The sequence below is a fragment of the Netta rufina genome, assembly GCF_964035555.1.
Source record: "Netta rufina genome assembly, chromosome: 1".
In the NCBI taxonomy this organism is placed as follows: Eukaryota; Metazoa; Chordata; class Aves; order Anseriformes; family Anatidae; genus Netta; species Netta rufina.
The window spans coordinates 194,778,744-194,793,019 of NC_140123.1; the positions used below are offsets into that span (position 1 = coordinate 194,778,744).

At 37.2% G+C, this 14,276-nt stretch overlaps 1 protein-coding gene across 3 annotated transcripts in view; it reads right to left on the reverse strand.

The window, feature by feature from the left end:
• The window catches only part of MAGI2 (membrane associated guanylate kinase, WW and PDZ domain containing 2), a gene marked incomplete at its 3' end in the record, with an annotated part of 758,986 nt that overhangs the window by 299,249 nt on the left and 445,461 nt on the right, over nt 1-14,276 (reverse strand). For all 3 annotated transcript variants that reach the window (XM_084287031.1, XM_084287030.1, XM_084287029.1), the window contains exon 3: nt 11,863-11,982. In XM_084287031.1, coding sequence (XP_084143157.1) covers nt 11,863-11,982 — 120 coding nt within the window. The remainder of the gene's footprint in view (nt 1-11,862; nt 11,983-14,276) is intronic.

The window sequence follows — 14,276 nt, forward strand, 5'->3', positions numbered from 1 at the left end:
CAACCTGGCCTTGAACACCTACAGGGAAGGGGTATCCACAGCTTCTCTGGGCAATGTCTTCCAGTGCCTAACCACCTCAAAATAAGGAATTTCTTCCTTATAACTAATATAAATCTACCCTCTTTCAGTATAACTCATTACTCCTTGTCCTATCACTGCACTCCATGACAAAGAGTCCCTCCCCAGCTTTCATGTGGGCCCTTCTGGAATGCTGCTATACAGTCTCCCTGAAGCCCTCTCTTCTCCAGGCTGAACAACCCCGACTCTCTCAAGCCATTCTTCATAAAGGTGCTCCAGACCTTTGATCATCTTTTTTGCCCTCCTCTGGACTCATTCTAATCATCCCTGTCCTTCTTGTGCTGGGGGACCCAGAGCTGAATGTAGTGCTCCAGATGGGGTCTCATGGTAGGAGAGCAGAGCTGAGGGGGACAATCACCTCCCTTGCCCTGCTTGCCACACTGTTTTTGATGCAGCCCAGGACACGGTTGACTTTCTGGACTACAAGTACAAAGTGCCAGCTCATATTGAACTTCTCATTAACCAACACCCCCAAGTCCTTCTCCTCAGGGCTGCTCAAAAATCCATTCTCTGCCCAGCCTGTATTTGTGCTTGGGATTGTCTCAGCCCAAATATTGCCAGGTGAGGTTATGAAGGGGATTTGTTAAACAGCGTTGTAAAGGGAATTCCTTCATTTCCATAATTTTGATTTGTGTCTTTTCTCTTTCCAGCTAAATTTCACCTCTGAATGTATAATCATGCTCATGTCTTCATACCATCTGTCCCCTTTCATATTTTTACTGTAGAATCAGTCAGAGTTTTAATTTGAATTTTCATTGATCAAGAGATTTTCATTCTGTCTCAGGCAGGATTGAAGTTTTCCAAACATAACAAAAATTTCACCAGTCTACAGGAGGTTTTATTTATTTATTTATCTATTTTAGATGTGGAGTTTCTGTGCTAAACAAAGTAGTTTTCCAATATGGCTGGGAAAATATGCTAACAAAACGTGTGCTAAGGATTACCAACAGAACTAGTTGCAATCAAAATTTGTGGAGAGAAGTTAGACAGATTTTTTCTCAAAGCAGTCTTGGTTATCAAGGTATGATCAGCCAGCAGCTTTTGGTTAGGTCTAAATCATAAAAGCAAACTTCTGTCTGAGATATCCCAAGTGTCAGTTTGGTGAGGAAGATGTTCCTTGTCAGCTCCTTGGCATACTCCTTGTCCATCTGGAACAAGTGGATAACTTTTCTTTATTGATGTGATGGTGGTGCAGGATCTGCTTCACAGCCTGTGTCCCATGCCATGGGGTTTCTGATAGGCCTTGCACATACTGGTCAAGGAAGGAGGAAGTACTTGCACCTTCTACCTTGCCTCTATATAAAAGTCTTTCATAGTCTTATCATAGAAAACCATTAATAGGATATTTGTGATAGTAAGCAGCCTACATAGCCTACTACAATATAAAATAGCCGACTAGCTTGCTTTAGAATAACTCTTTGGGGATTTTTAGAAACCAGACTGAATATAATTCTCTTCAACAACAGTATGTTAAAAATGCTGACAACCATTGTTCCATACCAGAAGCTGTGTTTTAAAGATTTTTAGGTGGGAACTCACTGTCCAAGTAAATCTTTAAGTTGTAAAATCATTCAGTTTTCCATTTGTATACCAGTAACCTAATATAATATATTCACTGTTAATCTGGGCAAGAAGGCAACTGTGAGCTACACCATTTCCAGATCTTATCAGTGACGTGTTTTCCACTTCCTTAGAATGAGGGGACACTGCACTCACATACTAACACACAACACAAACTAAGAGACATTCAGCACCCTTTTTTTTTTTTTTTTTTTTTTTTTTTCACTCCTCCTCCCTTCCATACTAATTTTCTACACTGGCTTTGCCATCCCACCTGCATGACTCCTCGCTCAAGTTATCACTTCCTTTTTCCTTGTTCTTGCTAGCACCAGCTAGCAAGGGTACAAAATCCCTTTGTACCTACCCACTGCTCCTAACATGCCCTAAAGAAGAACTAATATCCACACTATGACATCACCGATCTTATGATTTCATACTTGTTTCACATACATCGCATTGCTGGTCCATGGAGACCCACTGCTTGACATTCTGTTACAGTATTTTTATTTGTTTGTTTGTTTTTCCTTTTTGTGTTTCCCCTACCAACTACTTTCATCTATTGTCCTTCATCTTACACTGCAAATGTAAATTCCTGAGGGAAAGGCTGTCCTTTTCCCTTTGCTTTTACAGCACCTAGCCAGTGGCTCCTGGTTTATGCCTGGAGCTCCCTGACACCATGTAAATACACATAGCAACAAGAAATAAGGTCAGTTTGATTTTTTCATTTAAAGCTCCTATAACATTTGTGTTTTTAGGGGACCACATTCAACAACACAGAACACAGAAGAACTGTGTCATTAGGCTACAGTCACCCTCAATATTTGTGTAGAATCCTACATATATATTCAACCCTAGAAAAAAAAAAAAAAGGAATTTGATTCCCTTTCACCATTTTAAAAGTTCATCAGGCCCATGCAACTCAGACAGACTTTTTATTACTGTAGATTTTCTCCTTGAGCCCCGAATTCAGTGATGGTGGAATCCACCATAGCAGCCATGAACATGGTTGCATGAAGTACTGCAAAGTCCTAGAACACCTTGCAGTTGAAATAGAGTAATAAAAAACAGATTTCAAAAACACACTACCCATCCCAGGATCATAAACAGGATTTTTCCTGCTGCAAAGTAGTTTCTCATTAAAGTATAGAAATACAGAAGATACAACACAATCCTTGCTAGCATACAAAGTCTTATGTTGGATTTATAGAACGTTGTATAAACAAGGGAGGAGTCTAACAGTCACTTTTGTTCCCAGGGAACTCCTTATCACATCTCTGTCAGGGAGGCAGAAACATGGACAGGCATCCAAGGAGAAATAGGGAAGAATTTCCTGAATACACAGGACAGAATTAAGAATGCCAATAAATGGCTAGAGATAGAATTGATGAAGAACATCAAAGATAACAGGAAAGGGTTCTACAGGTACAGCAGCAGAGAAAGGGAGACTGGGAATAATGTAGGTGTCCTGACCAAGGTGGTAGGTGATCAAGTGAGGGAGAGCATGTGCTATATAGTCTAATAGCTCAGACTGTACAGTTATTTTTTGTTTTGTTTTGTTTTGTTTTGTTTTTTAAATACAATCTTTATTTAAACTATAGCAGCACAACACATACTGCAAAGTTCAGTTGTTCAGTGTTCAGATACATTCAGAAAGGTATAGGAAATGCACACATTAACTGGCTGTGCCCTGTTTCATAAGGGAAAAAAAAAAAAGTTGAAACCTGATGTGTCACACAGACAGCATTAATAAATACTGTACCAAAGCAGACAATACTATAGAACAGGCTTTAATTAATCCCTCTAACTAATGCAAAAATATTTCTCCTAGCTACTTTTAACTTTTCTAAGAGATGAAATTTGGATCTCCACCTCTGGAGATTATTCTAACTTTTAAATCACATCATTATGAGAAAATTTGTTCCCAATATTGAATTGAAATGTTCATCTTTTCCAGATACATTACATTAGTGCTGGTTACTTATTTGACCAACTTTGAATTATCTTTATACATCCATGGGGCTCACACATTTTAAATTCTCTGAGCTTCTCAATCATTACCCAACAAAGCTCTATCTGATGAGTTCTCTAAATTTATTCCCTATAGTCTTCCTGGTAGTTTGTATTACTTTTTCCTGGACACTTCAGTTTGTTAATACATTTCTGGTAGTGACTGCACAGAATTTTAAAAAATAGGGCATGTCTTGGGCTGAGCTAAGTTACGGTCTACCCAGCTCAGAAAAAAAGGATGAAGGCTAAGGTCACTTATTGATTTCTCTGATGCTGAGATCCCCTTGGTGCTGATATAGTTTTGATATAAAATAAAGTACATTGCTAGTGGTTTCACTGGACCTGCTTGTGTAGAAAGGCTTTTTGAAGCTCACTGACCCATACTAAAGCTGCTCTTTGGTACCTGGTCCTGCCCTATATCGTGGAAACACACATGAGCAAAGAAAAGTGTTGTATGCCCAGGGAACCTACAGGCAACTGATTTCCTTAGGACATTACCAACTGATGTGACATAAAGTGACCCTGAGCTGACAATAAGTTGCTCTTTGTGGTGGACGTAGAATCTTCACACAAAATAATTTAGGTGAATTGAACATCCACACACACTTCTGCTGAGCTATGCAGAATTATCCAGCAGAAATATGTGGTCTACCAAGCCATGTGTGACAGTGGCTAGTCTCTAACCTTGTGCCTAATACAACTAATTGAAAGCAGCAATGAACACTGCCTCAGGTAGAGCGCCAGCCTGAATCCTGGGATAGTCAGAAATGTTGCTCTGGCAATCTAAAGCCCTGAATCAGGCAGCAGAGATGTCTGGAAGGCTACCCAGGGAATTCAGTCTAGTGACTGACTTCATCATAGCCCAGTCATGTGCATCCCGATCACAACCTACTTAATATGAGCACAGATCAAGTCTGTCCATGGTCATCCTTGGTAAAACCATCCAGTGGACAGGGCATGTGAGCAGAAAGATACTCTTCTAGTTTCATGCATAAGAATAGTCATGTCAAACTTCAACTTCCTAGATACCTGTGGGAGTATGTTTGACCTATACTGACACATATTGCCCAGGTGCCACTTTTTCATGTTAAATTATGATGAGCATCTAGATGTCATCTTTTCCTATTGTGTGTGTTCTTGTGTTGTAGTTCCAGACTGACCACATGCTTCTGGAAGAATATTTGCGTACTGATATAGCTTACAGTCTTGACAATCTGTAAGCCTACCCACTGCTCAGTTGCAGTGCACCAGTCTGCTATGGTGAGATGGTGACTTGCTGTGAGACAGAGATGGGGGTAGGAACCCTCTAACTGTAAGCCTTGCTGAAGAAGAACCCAAGTGTCAGGAATGAGAATACCATGTCAGGACCACTGCCCTCACCTGACAGCCAGGGCAGCAGGAGGCAAGCAGTATTGCTTGCTAAACAGTTAGTATTTTAATGCCACTGGTGTTCCTGTCTGTGGATGTTAGCTAAGACAGAAGCCTTATTTCCTAAAATAGAAGTGACCACACACTGAGAATACCAATTATTAAAATAATGAGCATTTATTCAGCTTCCAATTTCAAACAGAATAGAAGTATGCATGCTGTCACACTAATCCTACATTTCAGAAAGTTTAAAAAGGCACTGCAGAAGCTATGCAAGTTGACCTTTATATTGTAATAGAATAATATTTAAAATCTTTTTTTTTTTTAATAAAAAATATATACTTATTCCAATTCTATTTCTTTGCTACTTCATTTGGGAAAATGGCAAAATACTTACATGAAACTTTTTTGTGTGTGTCTTTCTTGTGTTTTGTTTGTTTGATTAAAAGAAGTAAATCTGATGCCTTAAAATATATTAACAAAATTAGAAAGGATTCTTTATAAATGCTGATATACTCACTGGCATTACATTTTCAGGCTTCTGAGATTTTATATTTTTGAGGGCTATGCTTCCAACTATTTTTTAAATGAAAATAGAGTCAATAGTGTTTTGCATTATATATTTAATGATAAGATTAAATGAGATTCAGTTCCCTCTGCTGCTTCAATTGTAAGGGGGAAAAACAACAAGGTGCATAAAATCTTACTTACATAAAACAGGTACAAGAATTCTATCAGATCATGAAGCTACAGACTATATTTAAGATTTTTAAAACTAGAAGGGGTTAGATTTAAATTAGATATAAAGAAGAAATTATTCACTGTGAGGGTGGTGAGGCACTGGAGCAGGTTGTCCATAGCAGCTGTGGATGCCTCATCCCTAGAAGTGTTCAAGGCCAGGCTGGATGGGGCTTTGAGCAACCTGGTCTCATGGGAGGTGACCCTGCCCATGGTGTGTGTGTGTGTGTGTGAAACTGGGTGATCTTTAATGTCCCTTTCAACTGAAACCACTCTATGATTCTATGATTTTATGATTCTATGATTTTATTTTTTTTTCTCTCTCTCATGTAACCTGAATGGTGAATGGTGATATAAACAGATTTACAGGTTCTCTGAATATGATAGTGAGAAGAGGGCATCATATGGATAACAGATCTACCATTCTGAGAGGCTCTTGTAGCGGGAATGTGATCTTTACTCTAAAGTATCTCATTGTATTCCTCTATGCCCTTGAAAATACTTTCTGCTGGTAAATACACGTCTTTTGAAAAACTGCTTCTATTTTTGTCTTTACACATCTTTACCCTCAATCCCTTTGTTTACCATTTTATATCAGAACATCTCATTAACCAAGATATTAAGGTCTTAGGAGGGTAGTAATTTATTATCCTAATTTTCATTAATTTCCTTTGTATCCCTTTGCTGTAGAGTGCTCAGGACGTGCTGCTCATGAGGTGCATGCTGGGGGGGGGGGGGGGATGGATTTTGAATTTTCTATAATTTCTTACATGGAAGATGGAATTAAAACCACTGGAATCAAATACAAATGGTAAAGCCATTGTCACCACAATGCAGTAATTAATAACTCTATGTCCATGTGAAGCAGTCCTTAAGTCATACTTTAAATTTGCAGATCATAAATTAGATGTTTATTGACAAGCATTTATTGAACAGAAGGTTTAAAACCTGACTTGGTCTCTGCTCAGGTTAAATTTGGCTTGGAAGATGTTGGTGAATGAAAGTCTGTCCAGAATTTCATGTCTCCTTTTTTTAGGAGGACTCTGCACCTGTCAGGTGACAGAATCAGAGCACCTTGGTGTGTCAATTACGTGCCAGTTTGTGGGAAGACAGTCACTGGAAAGACCCACAGTCAATTTCCATCACAGCACAATAATGGTGACACAATTAAAAATAGGAAGCTGACCCTCTGAAAATGTTTCTAAAACAACTGAAAGTTGTTAAACCTCAAATAAACAAGAAATACAGAATATTAAGTTTTTACCAACAAGATGTACTCACCCTTTGTTGATTTGTTTCTTTAAGAACTTATTAAAAACAGATACCTGTGATAATAAGAAAAATGCAGCTAACGTTTCACAGCCTTCTGCCAAATAATACTCCATTAGTCAAAAAATATGGAAAATTCTGTCTTCATGTGAACCAGTTGGAATATTACCATAGACTACAATGGGTCCAAGGGAAGTCCATGACCATGTAAGTAGGTAAATGGCTTCAACAAGCTTTGAATTTTAACCAGTGAAAGAATTTGATATAATTCCAAAAAAAAAACCAAACAACACAAAGTAATGATTAAAAGTGAATTTGGGGTGGAATTAATGGTACAATAGCTAAAATGATTGCTTTTCATTGGATAAAATTAAGGACTATTCTTATATTAGGAGTAAATATTGTGACTTTGCTAAAACAACTGTTATGGAAGTTTTCTGAAGTAAATAACAATTCATTAGAGAGAACTTCTTGGTACATTATTCATTGATGTACTGGTTAAATTCATTTATTTTCATATTTTTTTCCACATCTTTAGCAGATATGAACAAACTTTTCTAGGTATGCATTTCTTATAGTGTTCCACATGACTAAAATCTCTTTTACATTTGTGTTTTTGCAATGTATATATGTCCTTACAGGTTATCACCAAACAAATTTCTTTTTTCTCAAAGTGTATATACACTAAAAAATTATTGTTATTTCTGGTACCGCTACTCTATACGTTCCTTTTAAAAGGCGATTCTACCCCTAGTATGCATAGCTCTTCAACTCTTACAGTATAAATACTTTGTAATGATGTTTCATAATAATCTTCAATCATTTGCCTTAGCATATCTAGGTTTCAGAGTAATATTGAATCTGTTACATTCTGTTTATGAACACTGCCATTCTTATGCAGTATACATTTCAAGAACATTTTCTGTCTACTGATATGCTGCACTGATTAAGAAATTTTGCTGATCCAATAAGGAAATGGGAACAGCCTATGAAGTCAGTGATCCATGAAGTAAATAAGCCTCTACACAAGTTTTGACATATCAGAGAGATGACATTATACTGAGCCAACCTTTCTACTGGAGAAGTGGTAAAAGACAATGGTAAAACACAAATATACACACTACAAATAATTTACTTTGTATTTCTTCAGGCAAACATTCGCTGCTCCCAACAGCAAGGTATTGGTGAAATTCACTGAAATTTAAATACAAAATTAGAACTTAATGGCAATCTCACTAAAGTTAATGTGACTTGGACTGCTAATTTGATTGAGAATGGAAGAGAACCTTGTATAATTTATTTTTTATCTCATTCTGCATTGAATAATATCACTCAGATTGCCATGGAGCTTTACCACAGGCAAGCTGCAAAACATGCAACAACTGTCTATTACTTTAAGTATGCTTGAAAGAATTCATGTCTATAAAGATGGCTTGGTGTTTCCAGCAGTTGCTCAAAAAGCCATAAATACATGCAGAAAAGACAGAAATAGTCATGGGTTTGTCCCTACTAAAATTAAATGAAAATATTTACAAGATGGGTAAAATTGAATTTTGTTTAGTCTTTATCGTGAACTTATTGCTGCTTTTCTACAACACTTTGGAATCCTGCAGTCACAGAATCACAGAATTTCTAGGTTGGAAGAGACCTCAAGATCATCGAGTCCAACCGCTGACCTAACGCTAACAGTCCCCACTAAACCATATCCCTAAGCTCTACATCTAAACGTCTTTTAAAGACTTCCAGGGATGGTGACTCCACCACTTCCCTGGGCAGCCTGTTCCAATGTCTAACAACCCTTTCGGTAAAGAACAACCCTTTCAGTAAAGTCATTTACATTTCTCATAAAAGTGACAAAGAAAGGCATATTCAAAGTCTATGTAGTGAAGAGGATATAGAGCATCCTATTTTTTAAATCTGAAACTTTTATAAATTAAAATCTATTTAAAAACAAACATACAAGTAAATAAGTAAACAGAAGATTTTTTTTTTTTTAAGTGTTTGAGAAGTCAGAAGTACAGAAATATTCTTTCCTGAGAATATAAACTGTTTTTGCCTTTGAATTATACCAGGTTCAGGTTGCAATTGCAACTGTTATTAGCATGCACTAGGAAAAAAAAAAAAATAAAAAAAAAAATTTGATTGGTAACTGGTCTTTTCATTTGTATGAGAAAACATCCTGCCTCCTAAAAATACTAAATACCATAGGTCACCATACAAAAAGTCAGTGTCAGGTAAACCACTTGGCTTTCTCCTCTAGGTTACATGGTTATTTCTGATTCTCTTTAGAATTCATACAGTTGAAGGTAAATGAACTGAATCATCTGTAGTAGTTGCTAACTGGTGAAAAACTACACACAGTCTGATTTATTTATTTCATCTCAATTTAATGAGAAATCACAGAATCACAGAATTGTCTAGGTTGGAAGAGACCTCAAGATCATCGAGTCCAACCTCTACCTAACGCTAACAATCCCCACTAAACCATATCCCTAAGCTCTACATCTAAACGTCTTTTAAAGACTTCCAGGGATGGTGACTCCACCACTTCCCTGGACATTCCAATGTCTAACAACCCTTTTGGTAAAGAAGTTCTTCCTAATATCCAACCTAAAACTCCCCTGGTGCAACTTTAGCCCATTCCCCCTTGTCCTGTCACCAGGCATGTGAGAGAACAGACCAACCCCCACCTCACTACAGCCTCCTTTAATGTACTTATAAAGAGCGATAAGGTCGCCCCTGAGCCTCCGAGAAGAAACTAAGCTCCAAGAACAGGCACATTCACATAAGTTGCTAATCTATGGAAGGACTCAAAAATCATCTTCTTTTGGTGGGAGGAATTTTCTTTGCTCTGGTTGGTATGACTGCCAACAATACACTTAATCACTGAAGACAATGCAAACTTGTGACTGAACGAACAGCAAAATACTTCCCTGAGGAATGTACTACAGTCATGAGGAATTAATCAGGCAAATGGGGGGATGTAACTTAATAAGGTCCTGGCCAGACATCTCTATGGGAAAAGGAGAAATTGCATCTATGAACTATGAATATTTTCTAAGAAGTTATATATATATATATTACTGTAATACATAGTTAATATAATACCTATTATTTGGCATAGTGCACATATTCTGACTTTGACACATAGGAATCAAAGAAAGAATTTATGCAGAAATTTGTCAGTTGAGCTTATTTTGGTTTTCCTTTAGTTTCTGACTCCCTGACTTCTGTGAACTTGTCATCAGTGATCAGAGAATGATATGATAGACATTGTATAGCCATGACTTTGGCCCTGTCTTCAGCTAGGTCCCCAGCCAGCCTAAGGAAGTATACAGACTTCCTCAACCAGTATTTCACCTTGCTGTCCACTCAGCTCTGATAGCTGGTGTTAAAAGACACCTCTCAGTATCCCTCGAGGGACAGAAGAGCACTGTGAATTAATTTAACCTAGCAGTTCAATCTCTACAGACTTGCTACAAACTAATGAAATTACGTGGTCAAGCAAAGACAGACTACGCTTAAGTTAGCTTCAACAAAAAGGTTCTTCCAGAAAGGTTCGTTACTTAATGCACGTCAGAAAAACATAAAATTGTGGTGGTGTACTTCTATTAATATTTATAACTTCTACTATTTGGTGTCAGTCAGTGGGAGAAAAGTAGGAAAGGAAAAGAAAATATATTTTCCTTTGTTTGACCTTCATTAATGAAAATATTTGTTACAATTTCTGTATTGATATAACTCTTTATGAAATTTTATTTACTTTCCAGTGGGTACTTTCTGCTGATTAGGTGAGAAAGGATTATCTTCTTTTCTGCTATTTATAACACAGCTAATGATTTTCTTTGGGCTGAATAGCTTATTTATCTTCAGATGTTTTCTTTGACAGGGACAAAGTCAGGACAAAACGTCTTCATTGTTTTTCTGCTGCAAGGTAAAAATATGTGTCTGTTTCCTGTAAGTGGTTCTACTCACATAGGTATTCTCATATGTATAGGTCATCTTTTTTTATAAAAAGAGTGTTCACTGCCATTTTGCTTTCAAAATTGGAGAGTACAGTAAAAGGATACATCCACTATTCAGTTACCTTAAATACTAATATATTTCTAAGAAGCATGAGGTTTAAATACTGTAACAGTTCTGTTTTTTAAAAAATGCCATGCCATGGTAGTTTCACTTTCAGAACAGCTATGTTTTGTGAAAGATTTGAATCAGGTGAAACAGTTCTTCTGGGAATCTTTCCCTGCACAAAGTTTCTTGTTCTTTGCTCCACGTGCAGGTATTTTTTGTGGAGTCATTAGGACAGCTCTGTCATATTACAAAATTATCAAAATTATCTTTCCAATAACTATACAAAGCTCATAAGAGATGACAGCAAATTGTTACTGTTTTACTTAAATAGTGCTGTTTCAAACTCTGATATACATTGGTATTTGCAAGATAACACATGCAAAGAATTGTCAGCTTTATAGCTGATTTGTTTAAGAATTTGTTTTTCCTATGTTAGAAATGGAGTTGATAACTTAAAATTTGTGGAAATTTCCTTGGGTATTTGCCATAAAGAAATAGTATTTCTTTCCTATAACTGTAATCAATGTATTATCTTGTTTCTCTTAACTTGTATAATATGCTAAAATTATAATGCACCCATCGAAATTTAAATTTCACATATGAAAATATTTTCATAATTGCCATATGGCTTTTCACAAATTTCTGGTATCAGTAGAAATGACACATTTATGATGGGATGTTCCCATCAAATTAGAAAAAAAAAAAAAAACACAAACAAACAAAAAAACACATAATGGAAAGATGAGAGATTTAGCAGTAGAAGTTTCTTACCTTCATATGTTCCACTTTCTAAGAGAGCACCACTTTTCTCCAATTCCATAAAATCTTCAACAGTGATGAAAATATAGTCCACACCAGGGACTTCCCCCTCCTTATGTGGCCTTGTGGTGCCTATTAGTAATAAGAAAGGTACACTGTCAAATACATGACCTGAATGTAGATTGATCTTTTTGAAAGTTTTGGACAATTTATAAAGAAAACTCTGTAAACAACACAAAATGTAGCACATCCTCTTCTTCAAAATGTCTTTCAAAACCATAGAGTTACATCCGTTGAAGCCTACAGAAGTATATGAGATGTATGCGAAAGGCTGAGCAAAACACTCTTTGAACCCAGATCATTTATTCTTACTAATGAAAATGTATCATATTGCTATTCCTTTTGCATTGCTACAAAGACTAGGAATTCAAAGGTAACAGGATTTTTAATGTGCATTTTCTGTAGTTTCAAAGTGTTGTCTACAAATAATCCATTCCATGCTCTTCTAAACATTTATTTAGTACTAAAGTAATATATCTGTAAGTAAATGTATAAGGGTCATGTTCATATTGCTTGTTTTGGTTCCTTAAGTGGACTTGATAAATGGATAGGCTTAAGAGACTGAGTGGTTCAGATCACCTGCTAACTGTGCTGTCAACTTACAGAGGTACTTAAATTTAGTTATTGCCTCTATTGTCATCTCTGGATGACAGAGTTCTATAAATGCCGACAGAAAATATTTCATACATGGTGAGAAGTGACTCAGTCTTAGCTAGGAGAAGTTGAGATGTTAGCAAGAAAGAATATGAATTTCATCTGATTTCCTAACTGCCCATTTATTTATTTATTTATTTATTTATTTATTTTGTGGCTAGCCTATCCTTATTTTGACTGAAACCAATAATACAACTCAAAACTCCATTTGGAGATGGGAGACTTTGAGGTCCTCCTCAGCTTCATAGTGTTTGAAACATATTAATCAATTCTTTCCTATACTATAGTGATTGCATCACACTTGTAGGGTTTGTTTTCAGGATTGTTGCCACTGGGAAGCAGATAGGAACTAAGTCTTCCATTTCCTGAACAGAAGTATAACATCACAATGTTTTGCAAAAGACGGTGTCTCTTCGTTAGTTATTAATCCAGTTAATATTAAACACTGTATTCTGACTCTCATATTATACATTAGTGACTCAGGCGTCTGTTCCGGTCAGAATCTATTTCACAGAATCACAGAATTTCTAGGTTGGAAGAGACCTCAAGATCATCGAGTCCAACCTCTGACCTAACACTAACAGTCCTCCACTAAACCATATCCCTAAGCTCTACATCTAAACGTCTTTTAAAGATTTCCAGGTATGGTGACTCCACCACTTCCCTGGGCAGCCTGTTCCAATGTCTAACAACCCTTTTGGTAAAGAAGTTCTTCCTAATATCCAACCTAAAACTCCCCTGGCACAACTTAAGCCCATTCCCCCTCGTCCTGTCACCAGGCACATGGGAGAACAGACCAACCCCCACCTCGCTACAGCCTTCTTTAAGGTACCTGTAGAGAGCAATAAGGTCGCCCCTGAGCCTCCTTTTCTCCAGGCTGAACAACCCCAGCTCCCTCAGCTGCTCCTCGTAGGATTTGTTCTCCAGGCCCCTCACCAGCTTCATCGCCCTTCTCTGGACTAGCTCAAGCACCTCAATGTCCTTCTTGTATTTCATCTACTTTTTGATGCATATTATTCAGGCACATGAATTTAAACCCAAAGAGCCATTTTTTGGTGAGATTATTTGTAAGAGTAAGAAAGTGTAGTTGTCTACAGTTGTTTCATGTGCATGAACTATTGAAGTCAACAGAGATCTTATCAATGGTAGAAGCAAGAGAGCTATTCAGCTGCCTATCTGCTAGGAGCTCAATTTATTTGTCTATACATAGGTCTCTTTTTGTGCCTGAGATATCTCAGATGTCTACACTAAGGCTGTAGAAACACAAAGACATATATGACACCCACATCCTTCTGAAACGGAAACCGGGAACCAAGAACTCTAGGGCACTTCACTTACTACTAGGATCCTGTGTTTAAGCAACTGAATTAATCCCCAAGATGTAGGTCTCAATCTCATACTGAATTCCACTCTTCATCTAGATCTAATGGAGATTTCCGTGCGATGAACAGCACATTAAAAGTGCCATTTTTTTCTCACTGACAATGACAGGACTCCTGTGCTCCTGGTGATTAATGCTGGCTGGTGCTTGGCTTTGGTGAAGCACGGCAGTGTTGTCTAAACTCCTTGTTGTCAGTGGAGACATAAAGACATGATGGTGCTTTAGTTGTGTTATCTGAACTGCTCATTGTAGGCACTGCTCCCCAAAAGCAGCCAGATTGTCTATATCAAAGACCCAAGAAGAAAATATTTTAGTAGTCAACATCAGGAAT